This window comes from Thalassophryne amazonica, chromosome 19 (genome assembly GCF_902500255.1).
Source record: "Thalassophryne amazonica chromosome 19, fThaAma1.1, whole genome shotgun sequence".
In the NCBI taxonomy this organism is placed as follows: Eukaryota; Metazoa; Chordata; class Actinopteri; order Batrachoidiformes; family Batrachoididae; genus Thalassophryne; species Thalassophryne amazonica.
Window position 1 is genome coordinate 67,569,245 of NC_047121.1, and position 19,650 is coordinate 67,588,894.

At 39.6% G+C, this 19,650-nt stretch overlaps 1 protein-coding gene and 1 long non-coding RNA gene across 2 annotated transcripts in view; one reads left to right on the forward strand and one right to left on the reverse strand.

Annotated features, from left to right (window-relative positions):
• Positions 1 to 10,561, forward strand: part of LOC117501088 — a 30,477-nt gene extending 19,916 nt beyond the window's left edge. The window contains exon 3 of the long non-coding RNA XR_004557924.1: positions 10,549 to 10,561. This is a non-coding gene — a long non-coding RNA (uncharacterized LOC117501088). The remainder of the gene's footprint in view (positions 1 to 10,548) is intronic.
• A 6,260-nt stretch (positions 10,562 to 16,821) lies between these two features.
• Positions 16,822 to 19,032, reverse strand: six1a (SIX homeobox 1a). Its single transcript, XM_034159896.1, has 2 exons — positions 18,179 to 19,032; positions 16,822 to 17,465 (listed from the first exon to the last, which is right to left on the reverse strand). The coding sequence occupies exons 1-2, from the start codon at positions 18,736 to 18,738 to the stop codon at positions 17,171 to 17,173; spliced, it is 855 nt and encodes a 284-aa protein (XP_034015787.1). The 5' UTR covers positions 18,739 to 19,032; the 3' UTR covers positions 16,822 to 17,170.
• Positions 19,033 to 19,650: the final 618 nt, after the last annotated feature.

Here is a 19,650-nt window from a genome sequence, read left to right on the forward strand (position 1 = left end):
AACATATCACTGACTTTTGACGTTTTAGTGGAGTGGATTAATTTCAATTTATATAGCACCAAATCACAACAAGGTTGCCTCAAGGCGCTTCACCCAAGTAAGGTCTAACCTTACTAACCCCCAGAGCAACATTGGTAAGGAAAAACTCCCTCTGAGGAAGAAACCTCAAGCAGACCAGACTCAAAGGGGTGATCCTCTGCTTGGGCCATGCTACAGACACAAATTACAAAACAAATTACAAAACAATTCACAAAACAAACATACAGGAAATGTTGCCGATGCACAGGATGGTTTCTGGAACAGACACCACACCCATCTTTGGATGGAGCTGCGCCTCAAACAGAGAGAAAAGAAAAAAGTAGAATCAAGCATCAGAAAGACAACAAATACAGTGTAATTTGTCAGCATTAAGCAACAAGAAAACAAGATTAAGTGTTGATAATTTTGACATTTTTAAAATGTCTCCTATTGATTTCTGTGTTATTGGTACTTTGGTGACTCTGTGCCTCCACCTGCACTTTAGCTCAGTTTATCACAGATCTGGTTAAAGTTCCGCTGTCATTTCTCCTAAACATCTCCATGCAACTACAGGAACTCTGTACACACCATCTTTCCGCTCTTCATCCTCTTTGTAGCAGACCTCACTTCCTACTTACTAATCCATCACACCCCCTCATTCACTCTCTCCACATTATCCAACCTTATCTCCCTGTAATTTTTTTATTAATCAGATCCTCAAAGTACTTCCTCCACCTTCTCATCAGACTCATTTATCAGCACATCTGCATCCTTTATAAACGGACTGCATTTCTGTAGGACTTTTCCATCAGATGCACATGCTCAAAGCGCTTTACTCTGTCGTCTCACATGCACACACACCCCTCACATGCAGAAGGGCATACACCTTTAAACCATACTCAAGGTCTACAAACAAGTAGTCCTCCCATCACTCATACACAGCTGTGAAACCTGAACTTGGTATCACAAGCACATTAAAAAACTGGAGCTATTCCACACACACTTTCTGGAGTTGATCAAATGAATACACTGGCATAACGAACCAAGACGTCCTGGCCAGAGCCGGCACTACAACCATTGAAGCCAAGAGTGTCCAAACCCAGCTTCACTGGTGTGGTCACATCATTCTAATGGAGGAGGCCAGAATAACACATCAACTCTTCTATGCGAAGCTGGTGCTTGGCAGTGCTAAGCAGAGCCGCCCAAAGAAGAGAAACAAGCATAACCTCAAAGCAAACCTCAAATGGGCAGGCATTCAGCCTCGGCAACTACAGACTGCTGCAGCCAACAGACCCGTCTGGCATGTCCTGACAAAGAACATGAAGATGTCAGTGTACTGCTGTACAAGGCCCTCAACTGCACATCGGGAGCAACATGGGGCCCACATGGATGTCTTCTGGTCGGTCACAAGCTTGCTGTCTAACTATCACCTCCCCTTTATCCTTTATCGCCAGACAGTTCTGACCAATCGGTGTACGTCTTTTTCTCTTTCCTTCATGTTCCAATGCACAGTGCATGGTAATTAGCAGCCATCAGTGGCATCAGTGACTGTGCCACTTTTCCTTAGCTTTTGCCATCTCTGTCTTCACCTTATACCATCTCTCTGTGCTCTATTGTACTTTTTTCATTTCTATCCCAGATCAGTTTTGCCAAGTTTTCCTCTTCTTCATTCTATCACCAAGTCTTCTTGTCTTCCTTCTTCTGTCCAGATGTCACACCCAGTACCGTTCTAGCTGTCTCCAATAGCTGTCCAATCATCCAGCATCTGTTCACCATCACCCAGAGGCTGTCTCACTTCCACCCTGAATTTCATACAACAGCCTCGGTTCAGTCTCCCCTACAAACACCATTTGTTGCTGTCTAGATTTGATCTCACTTGTCAACACTTTACTGTCTCAAGTTTCTTTCAGGTTGCACCTCCTGCACAGGACATACATTCAGGCCCGTAAGTATGTGGACAGTGAGGCAGTTTTTGAAATTTTGTCTCTGTACAGGCAACACATTGGCTTATAGTGGTTTATTAAGGGTTAGCACTGTTGCCTCACAGAAAGAACATCATGGGATCGCTTCCCACCTGGGCCTTTCTGTGTGGAGTTTTCATGTTCTCCCTGTGTTCACGTGGTTTCGCTCTTGTGGTCCAGCTTCCTCCCACTTCAAAAGACATACAGGTTAGGGCAGGGCTCTTCAACTCATTCCAGAGGCAGAGAGGGTGCAGGTTGTCACCAGGTGATTTCACTGGCAACAATTACAGCCTCAAGTATTCTTGAATATGAAGCCACAAGCTTGGTGCACCTATCTTTGGGTAGTTTTGCCCATTCCTCTTTGTAGCACCTCTCAAGCTCCTTCAGGTTGGATGGGGAGCGTTGGTGCACAGACATTTTCACATTTCTCTAGAGATGTTCACTCGGATTCAGGTCTGGGCTGCTCAGGGACATTCACAGAGCTGTCCTGAAGCCACTCCTTTGATATCTTGGCTGCGTGCTTAGGGTCCTGTTAAAAGATGAACTGTCACCCCATTCTGAGGTCAAGAGCGCTCTGGAGCAGGTTTTCATCCAGGATGTCTCTGTACATTGCTGCATTCATCTTTCCCTCAATCGTGACTTGTGTCACAGTTCCTGCTGCTGAAAAACATCCCCACAGCATGATGCTGCTGCCACCATACATCACTTTAGGGATGGTGCCTGGTTTCCTCCAAACATGACACCTGGTATTCATGCCAAAGAGTTCAATCTTTGTCTCATCAGACCAGAGAATTTTATTTCTCATGGTCTGAGAGTCCTTCAGGTATCTTTTGTCAAACTCCAGGTGGGCTGCCACGTGCCTTTCACTAAGGAGTGGCTTCCATCTGGCCACTCTACCATATAGGCCTGATTGATGGATTGCTGCAGAGATGGTTGTCCTTCTGGAAGGTTCTCCTCTCTCCACGAAGGAATGATGGAGCTCTGAGAGAGTGACCATTGGGTTCTTGGTCACCTCCCTGACTAAGGCTCTTCTTCCACAATTGCTCAGTTTAGACAGGTCACCAGCTCTAGTAAGTTTCCTGGTGGATCCAAACTTTTTTCATTTAAAGATGATGGAGGCCACTGTGCTCATTGGGACCTTCAAAGCAGCAGAAATGTTTCTGTACCCTTCCCCAGATTTGTGTCTCGAGACAATCCTGTCTCAGAGGCCCACAGACAATTCGACTTAATGTTTGGTTTGTGCTCTGACATGCACTGTCAACTGTGGGTCCTTATATGTAGACAAGTGTGTGTCATTCCAAATCATGTCCAATCCACTGAATCTCAAGGATGATCAGTGGAAACAGGATGCACCTTAGTTCAATTTTGAGCTTCATGACAAAGGCTGTAAATACTTATGTACATGTGATTTCTTAGGGTTTTTTTCATTTTTATTTTTAATATATTTGCAAAAAACCCAAACAAACTTTTTTCACATTGTCATTATGGGGTATCATGCATGGAATTTTGAGGAAAAATAAGTACTTTCATTCAATTTGGAATAAGGCTGTAACATAACAAAAGGTGGAAAAAGTGAAGCGCTGTGAATACTTTTCAGATACACAGTAACTGAAAAAAAAACCCAACCTAAATATAAGGATCATTGCTAATACAAGTCATTGCTTTTGCAACTACTTTTCTTAAGACAAGTGAGGAGATGGATATATGAACATCACTGAAAGTCACTGAATATGTCTTGCACTTCATTTACATTCATCATTAAAAATACATTCAGTATGGTAATTAAAAGTAAATCTGTCTCAAGTAGGCAGTTCTCAAAAATTCCTGCCAAAAATTAAATTAATTGAGTTCATATTATGTTTATCCAATTAGTTATTTTTGTATGAATTACTTGGTTCACGTGATTGGACAAAGGTTGTATAGTACAACATTTGTCTGTTTTATCGCCAGACAAACTTTCATTAGTGTGACTCTATTATTTTTCAGTATTTGCTGTGTTTTATAGAACTGCATTGATTCACTAAAACTGAAAATAGTGAAATATAGAGATCTAATCTCCCAGAAATGTACCTTGTTTTATCTGATCAATAGTCCAAAACCCAAACGTAGATAAAATTACAGCAATATCAAACACATAAATACTCCCATTTAATTTTGACATTCTTGCTCAAGAAGTGATTGAAATTATTAATCAGTTATCAAAATACTTTTGCGGGATTTCACTCACCAGTGAGTCAAATAGTAGTTCCCTCTCTTTCGCTGTCTGTCTGCTGGAGTGTAAGTGTTGAATGAGGAGTTTGAAGACTTTCTCTCAGGAGAGCTCTGCTGGAAAACATACTGCAGGGCCGGAATGGGAAGTTTATTTTGCTTGGTGCATGAATATCTGTGGGATATGAGGCTCTGTGCACAGAGGGCTGCTGCAGCAATCAGAGTTCATCACCTCCTCCTCCTCCTCCTCCTCTTCTTCACCCCAAATGTATCCTCACTCATCCTAATTTCATGCCTGCTCTTTTCTCCATGTTTCTCTCCATCCCCACCCTCCCTCCCTCTTCTTCTATCATCTGCAGACTAAAATCGGCCCAGCAGTTTTTCTCTGAGCCTTTTGTCCCTGCTCAGGGAGACGTTTGGCACACAGAGGATCGTGTTACAACTTTCATTTCCTGAATGTTTTTCTCTTTTTTTTTCCTGTCTCCTCTTGGAGCCAAGAAGGGTATTTTATCCTGCTCAGCTCTATGAAGATGAAGAGCAGTGGAGGGGGCAAGATGGCAGCTCACTTTCAGGGTGCTGTCACTCTGACGTCGGCGTGTAGCTGCAGGGTCCTGGTGTGGTTTCGGTACAAGGAGTGCGTGTTTGGTTACTTGAGCTATTTCTGAGCCCTGACATAGGTGAGGTGATGCCCCTCGGGAGTCGGGAGGCAGATTTCATTATCCCATGTCCCATACTTCCTCTTGTTGTGTCTGCCATTGCTCCCCCTCCACAAAATCCCCTTAAACCTGAAACGGCACTGTTTTGTTGTTGGACTCATGGATATTATTCCTGCAGCCAAAGTGACATTTTTTTTTGGTGAGAGTATTTTATTTATTTATTTATTTATTTGCAGTATATGTAACTTGCACTATATGTAAAGCAGGCGGTAACATAATTTGAATTATGCCAAGCTGGCACCTCTGAGCATTTGTCAGAAATCAATGGTTTCTATAGTAGCCATTCCAGTGAAATGCCCATAAATGCAAAAATAGAAATTTTGTTGCTTATACACAAATAATTAATTGACTGTATTAATTCCAGTGTCAAATGTTACTGGCGTTGTCAGAGTGTTCCATGATGTATACCACAAAATGGCTGACGCACATCCAAAATGTCCTTGTAACTATCCAATCTTAACCTAACTGGTTTTTATAGCTGTCTGATTGAAAAAACAAACAAACCAGACATGGGTTCAAATACTTTGCATTGTATTTAAATACAAATACTTTAGATTTTCGAATTCCAAATACAAATACAAATACTTTGTACTTTTTCAAATACAAATACTTTATATTTTGAGTATTTCAAATACAAATACTTTCTAGGAACTATAAACAACAAATCAACACAAAAACTGATAAACCGGTGACAATTTATTGTGAAAATAGCATGACCAAATACTACTGATAAGTAAAATATTGAATGTTTTATCACAAATTCACTATTATAATATCACAGGCAGTAATCAAACTATCACAATATGTGGGTGATTCTTTAACTACGGGCACTATTGGCCTTGTAAATGTAATTTCCACCACACCATTGCCTTACAATATAAAGCGCCTTGGGGCTACTGTTTGTTGTGATTTGGCGCTATATACATGTGTTCTGATGTCACTGTTTATCTCCATAGAAACTACCCAAACAATCTTTCATACAAACTGTTTAAAGGGACATTACGGCAATAGTGTGGGACAACTACATTTTGTTTAAAAAAATCACAACAGTTGTATGACATTGAATACCCCAATTATGCTTTGATTATTTTACTGATATTTTATTCAGAGATATTTTAAAACATTAGAAAAAACATTTCTTTACCATTCATTTTTATCATTGAAGATCAAACGTCTGGGTGTGGGACAAGCACAAAACGGCAATATTTGCATATAATGATGCTGAAAAAAGGTGAAAAAGTCATCATAGACTACTAGAACAAATTTCTTAACACACTTTCATTGTAAATATAACTATAAAAGTGTGAAATTTCCCCTTGTTTCTGTTTTTCATACAATATGATCAAAGGACATAATAAGTGCCCGTAATCTAAGAATCACCCATGTATTCTGTTTCCATCAATATTGCATCCTTTTGTATCCACCATATCACAAAACAATAATAAAATGTCATATCTTCTCGTCTCAGCATATTGTATTACTGTATCTCAATCACAATAACGCAGAGCTTATAGTTTTCTGGTATGTCTCAACACGGTGTCACAGAGATTCCCAAGTTTGAAAAGTATTTGGAAAAAGTATTTGTAAAAGTATTTGGAAATACTTGGGATCGGCGATGTATATGAAATCCAAATACTTTGAATTCAAAATCAGAAAATACAAATACAAATACAAATACTCCGAAAAATGTATTTAAGTATTTTCAAATACAAATACTTTTGTATTTGGCCCCATGTCTGGTATTTGCATCTATTTGGATGACATGATGGAACACTGATTTGTTGCGTGATACGCATACATACACTGTAAAATTTTTACATACCACTTTGAAAGCAGCGCGAACACAACACCCGCTTATACCTGCCTACTCACTTCACTTTGCAGCCAGTCACATAGCCACTGATTCGCGACAGGCTAAGGACCGCCCACCCACATGGGGCCGGCCTTGACTCAGGAATAAAAGTTAGCATAGAGAGGAAATCTAGGCTCTTTGTTCCAGATGTTGCATGTGATCTTTTCCAAGACCCCAGCACTGCTAGATGGCTCTTTGTATCAGCATAGGCACCTTTTCAATACAGCATCTAAACTTTGAAGTCCATTTCCTGTCCAGTTCTTTTTGGGATCACTCACCACATAAAAGAACCTAACAGTTCTGTGTTGAACAATTTAAAAAAAGTGTCACCTTTTACAGGCAGAACTGGCCTGTTTAAAACATACATTATGGCCATGATTATTTTTACCCGAGGCCATCAAATATGGCCATCGGGTATTAAATCCAGTCCTGTCCTCAAAGACCTTTGACAAGATCAAAGATGGCTAACCTGGATGTATTATAAGAGTTTCTTAGCATGGTGACATCACTTCCTGGTGTTGCTAGCTGCTAACTTTACTTTGGTTTTGGCTAAATATAACACCTTTATCATATATTATGTAAAAGCTAATGAGAAATAAACACTTCTAAAACTGGAAACACTGTTTTTGTAACATGATAACACCTCTGGAGTGATTTACAAGACAGGATCTTAATAATTAATATAATAACAATAAATGTATAATTAATTTTATATGATACCAATTAAAACTGCAAATTATAAAGAACACAATGCTCATACAGCTCAGGATATTTTAGCATTGACTTATTTTTGATACTGTGATAAATATTATCATATATTTTTATGTTATCAAGGCTGAATTGATCAAGAAACCCATAATGATAATTGATGGCTCTCCCACATTATGGTCTGTTCAATGGCCAACACAAGGAACTTTTCAAGAACATGTGGACTACTTTATTGCATATATCATGAACAAACTGATGGCAGACAATACCTACTTAATGTTTGACAGGTATGCTGACTATGGTGTAAAAAGTGTCAGTCACTCTATGAGGAGGAATGAAGCGTCCAGACAATATCAACTCATGCTCGATGCTTCTGCCATCACAACAGATTAGATTTATGGTGATCTACAAAAAGATTCATTAGAGCATTTTGACCGTCAAAACTCTGCTTGAACAGCATGAAAAAAATGAGAAGGTCAAGGGCATAAACTGGTTGTAATGGGACAAGATCCACTACCTGCTGAAGACTACAAAGGTATAATTCTTCATGGAGAAGATAACAGTCAGGAGGAATCTGACAGCAGCATCACTCATCAACTTTTAGGGATTATGGAAGAGAATGGAAAGGACAGTGGCATCACTGTCATTTTAGGTGACAGTGACGTTTTGAAAATGCATCGATGTCCAGGCTACCAAAGCTGAGCACAGGAACACTGCTGGTAAGCTCTGAGGAGCACATGATTCATCAACCTGTGACAGTGTGGCTCAGTAGTGGCGAAATGAAAATTCAAAATGATCAAACTACATTATATTATCTGTCAGAAACTAAGAAACACCAGTGCAGCACTTGCAGATGTTGCTCAAGAGTGGACTGTATTTATTGAAGCATGCTACAAACAAATCCAAGCACCAAGTATAAGTAACCAGCAATACAGGATAATATGAAAACAGAAAACAGCACAGGACAAAACTACCTCTGCACCAAAGCTTATGTCTCTGCCCCCCTAACAATGAAGTATTCCAGCAGAATGTTTTATGGGCTCACTTGCAGGCATGCATTTGGAGGCATGTTTCTAAAGCATCTCCACCAAATATTGATCCAACTTTGGGCAGCTAGACAATGGATTTAAAAAATAAGTAAGTGAAATCAGAGATGGTTTTCCTGGGAGTCGCTGCAGCACCAGATGACAATCTCAAAATGATGAGATGTTCTTGCATTAGCTGTAAGCGCACAAGGTGTTCATGTTCATCTGCACTGCTGGCATGCACAACGTTCTGCACTTGTGAAGGTGGATTAGACTATGATGCACGCACGAGCACAGCTATAGACATGGTCATTGTGATGACAAACCAGAAGAGGAACAAGATCAACAATAAGAACAATTCTGCTCTAGTGAGCATTCATAGGACATTGCTCAATTCATTTGGGAAGGGGGGAATTAAATATTGTATTTGGTACAATGACTACTGGTCATTGGTTCCTTTTTTATGTGCACAGTGATGATATAATGAAGTCAAGGGCCTGTATCATGTTTATCACAATAAATTTGGTTATATTTTCTGGATACATGATGCTTTACTTAAAATATTGTGTATTATAAATGTTAAAATATGAGAGGAAATGAAGGAATAACACTCGGGAAATGGTATAAAACAGCATCTTTCAGCATTTAATGTAGACTCATTTGACACAGGGAGCAAGCTGGGTAGCTGCCCTGAGGCCCATCAGCCACTCCCACCTCACCAATACCTGCCGTTTGCAGTAAACTAATTAGGCATTTATGGCTGCTTGATATACGATTTCAATGAAAATCAATATTGAGCATTTTCGAGACTATCTTTAAGAACGTATATAAGTTTTAGAAAACTTGAAAGAAAGTGTCTGCAACAGATGTGAGGGTTTGAGCAACCTCAAAACTAAATCATAGTGTTATCTGGGATATACAAATACATAGGTTATGATTTGTTGCATGTCCATCCATCTATTTCCTGTGCTCACTTACTCCATTAAAGGTCACCAGGCGCTGTAGCCTATCCCAGCAGTCATGGGGTGTGAGGCAGGGTGCATGCCAGACACACACAAATGCCCTTTAATGACAAAAATAAGTCATGGTTTGATATGTGGCAAATTTATATTTTGTATTCACACACTTTTTATTGGAATGTTGCCGTGGAAACCCCTGATTTCTGACAAATGCTCAAGAGTGCCAGCTTGGCATAAGTATTAAACCTTGCCAGTCTAGTTCTTGCGTTGGGTGACAACTTCCAATACACTCAAGAATGAGTTTCAGTCTTGCTGGCATATGTTGGATTTTGAAACCACCAGCTATTGCATGAAATCGGCAATAGCTCAGTTGGTAGAGCGAACCGTCTTATGACTGAAGGGTCAGCAGTTCCAATCCGGCTTCCAACCAGTCAAAAATCTGCATATTGCTGTTGTGTCCTTGGGCAAGACACTTAACCCACCTTCTCTATGTATGAATGAGGTGGTGGTCAGAAGGGCCTTAGGCACAGAATGACAGCCATGCTTTTGTCAGTTTGCCCCAGGGCAGCTGTGGCTACGCTAGTAGCTTACCACCACCAATGTGTGAATGATCAATAAAGCAAGTTGTAAAGCACTTTAGGTATCTTGAAAAGTGTTTTTTTTATAAATCCAGGTTATTATTAAATCCAAACTATATTTAATTGTAATAGGGAGATTAAAACCTCATGTTGCACAATATAACCCCTTTAAGCACAATACAATACCCACTATTTAGAAATGATATATGTTTGTTTAGCACTGCAGCATGTGTCATTTTCAATTAAATTCTACGTTTTCCTTCCTTCATAGTTACAGGAAACATTTATAAATGATCCAAAGATAGCATGAAGAAAATCTGTTGTTTTCCAGAAGCATCCCAGCTCACTTTCCTGATTAAGTATGAGAATAAATCTCCTATCTTATTTCTTTTTAAAGTTCAAATATATCAGTTTCTATGCAACCAGAGCTCTGTTTTGTCTCTGGAGAAGTTGGTTACATGAGCTTGTCCTTTTTGGGCACATTTCTTTTATAAAAGTCCTTCTCTGTCGACCTCACACTCAGTTGTTTTTGTCTTCTTCTTTGTCTTTTCTTCTTATTACAGATTACATTTCTTTACATCAGGTAAAATGATTTTTTTTTCCTTCGCCTGTCAGACAACATGCTGCTTCAAACCTCTTCCCCGACTCTGAACCGCGGGTCATGCATCACTCAGTTGAATGGAGGATGGAGATAAATATTTCTTTCAGCTCATTCGCTAAGAGCTTCCTTCCTACTGTTTTCATTTGAGGCGGATCTTTGGCTCACAGCTCCTGGATCTCTCTAATTTTTTTTTCACCTCTGTGATGTCATAAAATCATAGAGACCTGATATATATCTGAGTTTTTGGCTCCAGAATAGATGCAGTTGGATTCATGTGCAAACAAACTCGTGAGCGTATACACACACACACACACTCTCACACACACACACACACACAGAGAGAACCTGCATGTGCCTCTGGCTACAGCCGGGCTGGAACATTGTCAGATCCATGCATCATTGGTAAGAAAATCCACCCCCCTCCCCACCCCACTCAGGCAGACCTGAAAAGATCCTTTTGTCCCTCATCACCCGCCTGGCCCCCACCGTATCCCTCTTCCCCCCTACCCACCACAACCCACACCCTCACCCCTCATGTAACCTGTGGATATGGATACCTGGGACAGCCAGCTACCTGGACCGGGGGAAAGAGGCAACTGGACACATTTTGTCCTGTGCCAGAGAAAACAGTAAGCCAGCTGAGGCAGCTTCGTGCAGGGGACTTTCCATGTTTATTTGCACATGTCAGGACCCTTCCTGCTGTTGATTTAGAGCCACTGCCACTTACATATGACAAATGAAATTCCCTTTTCATACACTGTAAAACTTCGTAAGCTGGTCCAACTCAAACAGCTTGACCAAACTGATTACCTCAAACCAATTTAGTTAACTCAAACAATTCACACATCAATAATCGTTTTAAAGTAACATAAACTTAGTTGATTAGTGTTGAAAGAACTTAAATGTATAAAGTGAACAGTAATAATTCTGTGACCTTTGTGTAACTTAATATTTTATGATTAATTGTAGTCATTACAGTGCAAACACTTTGGCCCCAACAGTTTGTATTCAGTCTTATTTTCTGTTTTATCTTCCTGTATTTCCACCAGATCTTTGATGGTAACTGTTCATGTTTGATCTTGTTCACAAACTTTGATCTCAATACTGACCTTTGATTCAGATTGCTGATCTTTGGTCCTGATCTCTCATCTTTGATAATGTTCCAGTGGCCAAGATCCTTTTGCATCCTTGATTTACATCTTTGAGCTTGATAACTCATCTTTGATCATGTTCTTGATTTTCATCAGTTGCCTTGGATCATGTTCTTGATCTTTGATCCCCATCATTGCTCTTTGATCTTGACCACTTATCTGTGATAGTTTTTCTGTCATTTGACCCTAGTTGCTGACCCTTTCATCCTCATCACTCATCCATGATTCTCATCTTTGATCCTGATCCCTGTTCTTTGATAATATTGCTGACTTTGATCCAAATCACTCGTCCTTGGTTCTGACCTTTGATTGTTGATCAATAATTTTTGATTTGAACTTTGAGCCTGAATGCTACACTTAGATCCTGACTGGTGAGTGCTTTGTGCTTGTAATCAGGATCAAGGGAATTTTAATAAATGTTCTGCATAAAGGATCAAAGACAGGAACTGCTTCTTTATCTGGATCTGCACCAACATTTAATGGGTTCTTTGTTTCTTCCTGTGCCTCACTCCTCCACCAAGTGTTATAGAAATTTGTTAATTCATTTTTGCATTATCCTGCTTGAAAACAACAACATAGAAACTGCACAGATAAACAGATGCTAGAGATCACATGACTTTGATGGAGATCATTTCAGTACATCACCTAATGTATTAGATGTAACCACATTCAGGTATGATCCTTACAGCCAGATGTTGCTCCTCACACTGATCTGCCTCCAAATCCTAATGTGACCTGGATTTTGGAGTCTTCCTGAAGAACATGTTGACACACAGGACACAATATTTATAGAACTGATCTTCTAGTTTTCTCCTTTAAGAACAATGTACTCACCTGCGCCTTCATGGACTTCTTATATCTCAGATACGTCCTTATAGTCCACGCTGGTTTCTTTTTGTTATTTAATTCCAGCATGTGTCTGGTTCTGTCAGGAACACCCCAACTCCCCACCCCCCAAAAATGTAATTTACAATTAATGGCCTCCAAAAGTAAAAATATAATCTTTGACAAACATTTTGAGTGACAGGGGGGAAACAAAGACCGAAGAAATAAACTGTGACGAGTGACTGATTTAGTAGCGCAGGTTATTTGTAATGTGTGAGGTCACTTTGGACATTACGTCATTCTGCTCATTTAAGGTCTTTTCCTGATTATTCCCAAGTTTGTTTTCCTTAAAGTGGCTTTCAATGGTACAATCATTTTTATTGAGCTGAACTGAAATGGTTTGAGGTAATCAGCTTCCTCGGAATGTTTGAGTTGAACTTCTCAGGTTTTACAGCCTCGCTCTGTTTGCCATCAGCAGTTGTTGTTCCTGACACCAGTGTCTGTTCATTTCTATCTTCACATCTACAGATTGGAGCTTTCCTGCACTTGTTGCAGACCTGAGGAGACAAGGCCTCACTCCGTCTCATCCAGCAGATATTCAGACTGGGATTGTAAATCAGGGATTCAACGCACTGTCGGAGTTTCCGTGTTGGACTGACTTTTAGTCTTGCACATCCTGAAGGTGACTGTGACGGCCTCTCTTGCGTTAGGCCTCTTTAATCCCGTTTCTGTCTGTCCTGTGATAGTCTTGTTGTCATTAGTTTAGCAGGTGTGATCCGTCACTTAGGTGGATTTGTGATCACCTGTTTGTTAATTTGTGAGTATTTAAACATGCCAAGTGCCAACAGGAGCTGACCTCTGCTGAATATATGACATACAGGATAATAGAGAAAAAATGTAGAAAGTTGCATCAGAATGAATGTTTGTTGAAAACAGTTAAAATTGCTGTGATATTTTTGTCATAATCAGTTAAACCTGACAGATGTGGGTGTGTACATAATAACAAATAAGCTGATACAATTTAAAATTTACAGCTTTTTTTAAATTCATTCAAGTTGTTTACACTTGATGTGGTCATAAAGTTGGGGTTTCATATCAGCCTTATCAAAGTACTACTATGCATGTAGCTGCTCTTCTCTCAGTTCATCTGTGCATAAACAAAATAAGAGTTTTCATCAGATCCGGATCAGTATTGTCGGAATGACTGAGAGTCAGCAAAGGACAAAGTAATTGCATTTTAAGGAGAATCGGTTAACAGTCAAGGTCATAGGTTAAGGTCAAATTTTGGGCCCAATGCTTATACACTCAAAAAATGGCTCTTTGGATGAACTCAATTCAATTATGTGCAGGATTTCCATCTAATAAATATATGTAGCACCAACTCAAATAAACACATCCATGCAAGATAATTTAATTAAGTTGGGACTACATGCATTTATTAGATGGAATACAATCCAGTGAGTCAGTTTTTGAGTGTATCACACAAACAAATGACTCATTGGATGAACTCAATTCAATTATGTGCAGGATTTCCATCTAATAAATATATGTAGTCCCAACTAAATTAAATGGATGTGTTTTATTTGAGTTGGGGCTACATATATTTATTAGATGGAAATCCTACTCATAACTGAATTGAGTTCATCCAATGCATCATTTTTTGAGTGTATACTCTAAAAAAAGGAATTGCTGTCTCAACAAGAAAAATTGATGTAACAATTTGCATAGATTTTTTTTAAAGTTATTCATTTCAACTTTCAACTGAGTTAATGCCACAAGTCTTCTCTTACTTAACTTGAAATAACTTTAGTTAAATTGAAATAACTTTAAAAAATGTTACATCACTTTTGCTCATTGAGACAGCAGTTCATTTTTTTAGCATGTATCGAGAAGATATTTTAGAATGGCTAATTCAAGGAAATGGTTAAATATACACCTATGATTACTAATAAATACTAATATGAAGTGATAGATCACGTTTCTGTTGGTCACATGAACTTGGGTGACCTTTAAAGGTCAAACTAAAGATCATCACCGTTTAACTTGGTTTGGAGCTGACATAAATTAAACATGTTGGAAGGATTATATGTTGGTTTTAAGGATAACATGGTTCAGCTTTGAACAAAATTGTTCAAAAGCCATAGAACCACATATTATGGTAACAATGAATCACAAATAAGTTTGCATGATTTGGTGTCAAACAGGGAAGTTGTAGGTGTTCGCTCTCAGGGCCCTTCTTATTTTAGAATGCATGACTTCAGCAGCTACAAACTTTATCGATTGTTTTTAAGACACTAGTATGATGGAAATACATATCACATGACTCCTTTAACATGTCACATTGCCATCAAATGTATTAAAATTTCACTCTGATATTGAACATAAAGGTCTAATTTAATGGACCAAAACTAATTTAGGTTGTTTGAAATATTATTTCTCTTACAGGACCAACTTTTCTGCCATTTAAAATAGTCAGGTTTTTGTTGCAGTTGCTGTTATTTGCTGCAATCCATTATTTCAAAATATCATTTTTATTTAGTGTCTAAGATGTTGGATATTCCTTATTGTCACCTAATAAAATCAATTGTAAGTATTTTTGTGCACATGTACTGGGTCATTTCATTGGTATTATATGTCATATTTTTTCAATTGACAAAATTTATATTTCAACTTAACTTTTGAACTTCTGTTTGAAACTTAAATTGTGCGTATGCTCATGAGAAATGTAAAGCAAAAAGCTATTTGAAGGTCTGCTGAGGACACAGAACTGCAGGTGATGGGTGAGAAGCACAGCCCCACTGTTTTTAGTAGACCTGAGAGCTTGGCAGAGAGGCCTCTGGCATGCGGAGTACCTCAGGGTCTGAAGCCGGGCCCTGTGTGCAGCCCTGCAGCCTTTGCAATCAGTAAGTAATGCTTGCAGCGACTGTTTTAGATTATGCTCAGGAAATCCTCAGTGCTCTCTGCTCAAAACAATTTACCCTGACATGAGCTCAAGGAGTGTAGGGGGGGGTGGTGGACATGAGAACTGTCTTCGCTGGATTCTGCTCCGAGGCCACCACTGTCTGTCCTCTGAATATGTCCTTTTATTTAGGGTGTATGCCAATGGAAAACAAAAACGAAAATTAGAATTCAGGAAAATATCATTACTCCTCCCGTGGAGGTTCTGATCATGTATGTTTGTTCAGCTGATCGACACCATCGAGAGGAAGAACATTTGATGTTTTGGTGGTGATGAGGATCCAAATGTCTTTAAGAGTAAGAATTTGAAAAATTTCAGTAAATGTTTCATAAACGTATCCATTTGTTTCTGATGAATTAATCACATATCACAGAACAGATAATCAGCTAGAGAAATACTGTATTTTTCCAGATAGGAAATATGATTATTAATACAAAATCATTTTAGTATTGCTCGACCTTGGCTGTGGTCGCTCCGTTATTATTATTATTATTATTATTATTATTATTATTATTATTATTATTATTATTATTATTATTATTATTATTTGTTGTTGTTGTTGATGTTATTAATACTATTTTACTTAATTTATTTAAAAAAATAATCTGCTTAATCACTTTCTATGTTTATCCATTTGTCTTATTTTGTGGTGCAATTTTATTTTAGTTATTTATTGCCAGGCAGGATGTTTGTTTGTTTTCTTCTTCTTTTTTCCTTTTTTGGAAGAAAATCTGTGGCTCTTTCTCATGGCCCGGAACAAGCAGAACAAACTCTCCAAAGCGCAAACAAAACACGGGATCCAGGACGCAGGGATCGGCGTCACACGCGCCAAAATGAGAGAGAGAGAGAGAAAAAACGAGTTTTATGGAACAAACAGCTCCACAAAGGCAGCTACTGGTGTTGACTTACATTTGTGTAATTTAATTTCCTTTGTGGCTCCAATTCTGTGTTCGAAATGGCCGTTATTATTGTTTAAAAAAAAAAAAAAAGAATAAATAAATAATACGATTCACAAAACGGTTCATATTTCACATAGTAAGTTTTTAACAATCTACTCAAATATTTTAAACGACACGCAGCAAGAATTAGAAAAAAAACACAATTCATCAAGAAAGATTGTAATTTTGTGATACATGACGATTCAGCCTCCATTCTTTTTTTTTTTTAAATCTTATTTTCTGTTTCTTTGTTTTTTTTTTCTCTCTTTTTTAAGTCAGGACCTGTTTGTCATCCAAGGCAGAAAAATAACACACAGACAAATGTATTACTTTTGTTTTATTGGAAACTAATTACCCTAATCAAAATGTTAGTTTCCATTGCAGGAAATGCTAATATCATCCTTTTTGTGTTTTAACAAAATATAAATTAAGCAAACGGGCAGTTCCAGTTTAAGTGTTTCGTTGCGTTCAGGTCCTGGTTGTGAGATCAGAAGACCTCCTGTAAGGGGAAATAAGCGCATTATTATTATTATTATTTTCCTAACCAAATTTAACGACAGATAAGTCAGTCTATATTATAAGGTAAGCTACTATTATTTCATACAATCTGATAGGTGTATCAGTCCATTTTTTTCTACTTCTTTTGCAAAACAGCGGAATCTGGCGGCCCCTTAAGAGCCTAGATCCACAAGACTGGAGGTTAGAGGTCCCAACAAGGAGTCCTGCAGTTGGTGCGGGTGTCCGTGCATGCCGTGCACCGGCTGTGGGGCCCCCAGGCCCGGCATGCTGTACGCGGAGGCCCCGGGGTGGCTCATGTTGCTCTGAAGCAAAAGCGCTGAGTTCTGGTCCGGACTTTGAGGTGGAGAAAACTCGTCCTCCGAGCTGGACATGAGAGACTTTCCTCCGTCGAGAGGCGACAGCTGGTTCTGTTTGTTACCGCCTGCGTTGTTGTTTTCACTGTTCTCTCTGTAGAAGAAGAAGAAAAAAGTAGAAGGAAATTAGTGATTTTTGGCACCAGATTTTCTCTCTCTCTCTCCCTCTCTCTCTCTCTCTCTTTTAAAATCACACAGAGCAAGGAATGATTTAAAATTCACAATAAAATAACTGTGACAAAGAAGACAAACAAATAAAATAATGACCTACTTTGTGTTTTTTGTATTTTATTTCGTCTTGCACTATATACTCTGACATGCGCCATGTGCGTAATTTTATAAATCATTTTAAAGGTACAGCATGTCCAAAATTGTGATCATGCAACTTGTTTTGGTTCTAAGTGTAACTAACACTTCAGATAGCCCCCCTCCCCAATATTATTTAACGTGTCACATAATTTGGATCCCAATTCATGTTGGACAAGATTTTCTGAACGTTTTAAGCCTTACAAAGAAAAGAAAAAAAAAAGTTGTGATCACATTGAACAGATTGTTGGAGACCAACAGAAACTACTATAGTTGTTTGTTTCTTTGTTTGGTTACATTTCAGATGTAAATCTCTTTCCGCCTTTCGGGTATTTTAGAATTCATGTTTCTAAGGGGAAACTCATCATTTACCAAAAAAAACAAAAAAAACAAAAAAAAAACAGGTTGACGTTAAGGCGCATTTTGAAAGTGCGATTGATCCTTAAATAGGTCATATTTTTTGCAGAACAAAGCGAATCCGTGCATTTAGTGGAGACAAACCTCTCTTTGGCCTCTGCGGCTCTGTCTCTCTGCCGTCTGTTCTTGAACCAGTTGCTGACCTGCGTGGTGGTCAGTCCCGTGGCCTCGGCCAACTCTCTCTTTTCTCGCGGGGACGGATACGGGTTGTGCGTGTACCACTCTCTCAGGACGCCCCTGGACTTCTCTTTAAAGCAGTAGCTGGTCTCCTCGCCGTCCCATATCGTGCGCGGCAGAGGGAATTTCCTGCGCACCCTGTACTTCCCCACAGCTCCGAGCGGCCGACCGCGCAGTTTCTCCGCCTCCACGTAGTGCGCCTTCAGCCACAACTGCTGCAGCTTGGGGTGGTTGTGAGGAGAGAACTGATGACTCTCCAGTATCTTGTAGAGCTCCCTGAAGTTCCCCCGGTGGAAGGCTACCACCGCTTTGGCTTTGAGGACGCTTTCGTTCTTGTGGAGGTGGTCGCAGGCGGGCAGAGACCACAGAAAGCGGCCGAGCCTCTCCAGGTTTCCTCCCTGCTGCAGCACCTCGCAGACGCACGCAACTTGCTCCTGCGTAAACCCGAATGACGGCAGTATAGACATGGTCTCCGGACTCACTCCTCCTCGCAAAATGTCGGTATCCAAGCCGATGACAGTCGTGTGTTTTCTGTGTTGCAATCCGTCGGCGCAGCGCAGGCCGTGTCTACACTCCGCTTCCAGCCACTGATGCGCGCAGCAGATTGGGGATGTTGATTGTTGGGACAATTTGTTCCTGTTGGTGATATGTCAAGCTTAAAGGGAGCCCGTGCGTCTCGGTGATTGGCTCTCTCTCTGCCCTGCACCCTGTACAGCAGAGCAGGACTGAGTTTGCAGCTCCGTTTCCTCCCCAGAGGCAGTGCGTCAAGCGCTGAAATAGGAGCGCTCCCACCTCCCGCCCCCGCAACTCCTCTCCCGCTTCAGCTGAGGGAACAGAGCGGCACCTAATCTCTAATCAATTATTGCAAACCTCTTAAAAGGGCTTATTTACATCTTCTGCATATACATCTGGCGCTTAGGTTCCACACAGAAAATACGCACGACATCTGCAGACAGCATATAGAATTTTAAGACGAAAACTCTTATCTTGCAAATATCTTTCAGCAAATATTTTTGTCCTTTTCACTGTTTGACTCCATTTACCTTGCTGTATCCACCCTCCCCTCCTTCATAGTATTAATTGTGGGGCTGTTTATTTTCTGAGGTAATATAATTTAATAATTTGCTACAATGGGTGGACCTATAGGTGCCATTTGGTGCCATTACGCGTGAAATCATATGGAGGAACAGTAAGTGCCAAAAGCGTTGTAGACCATAGAACACCTGCAGGGAGGAGTTATGAGACGCATATGAAATGCCACGTTTATTTCAACCCAGTCGTATATATTCAGTGGTAAAAATAAACAACAATTATATATATATAGTGCTGTTTTTGTATTTTTTTTCCAAAATGGTGACCTGTTTCTGTAGAACTGTTTG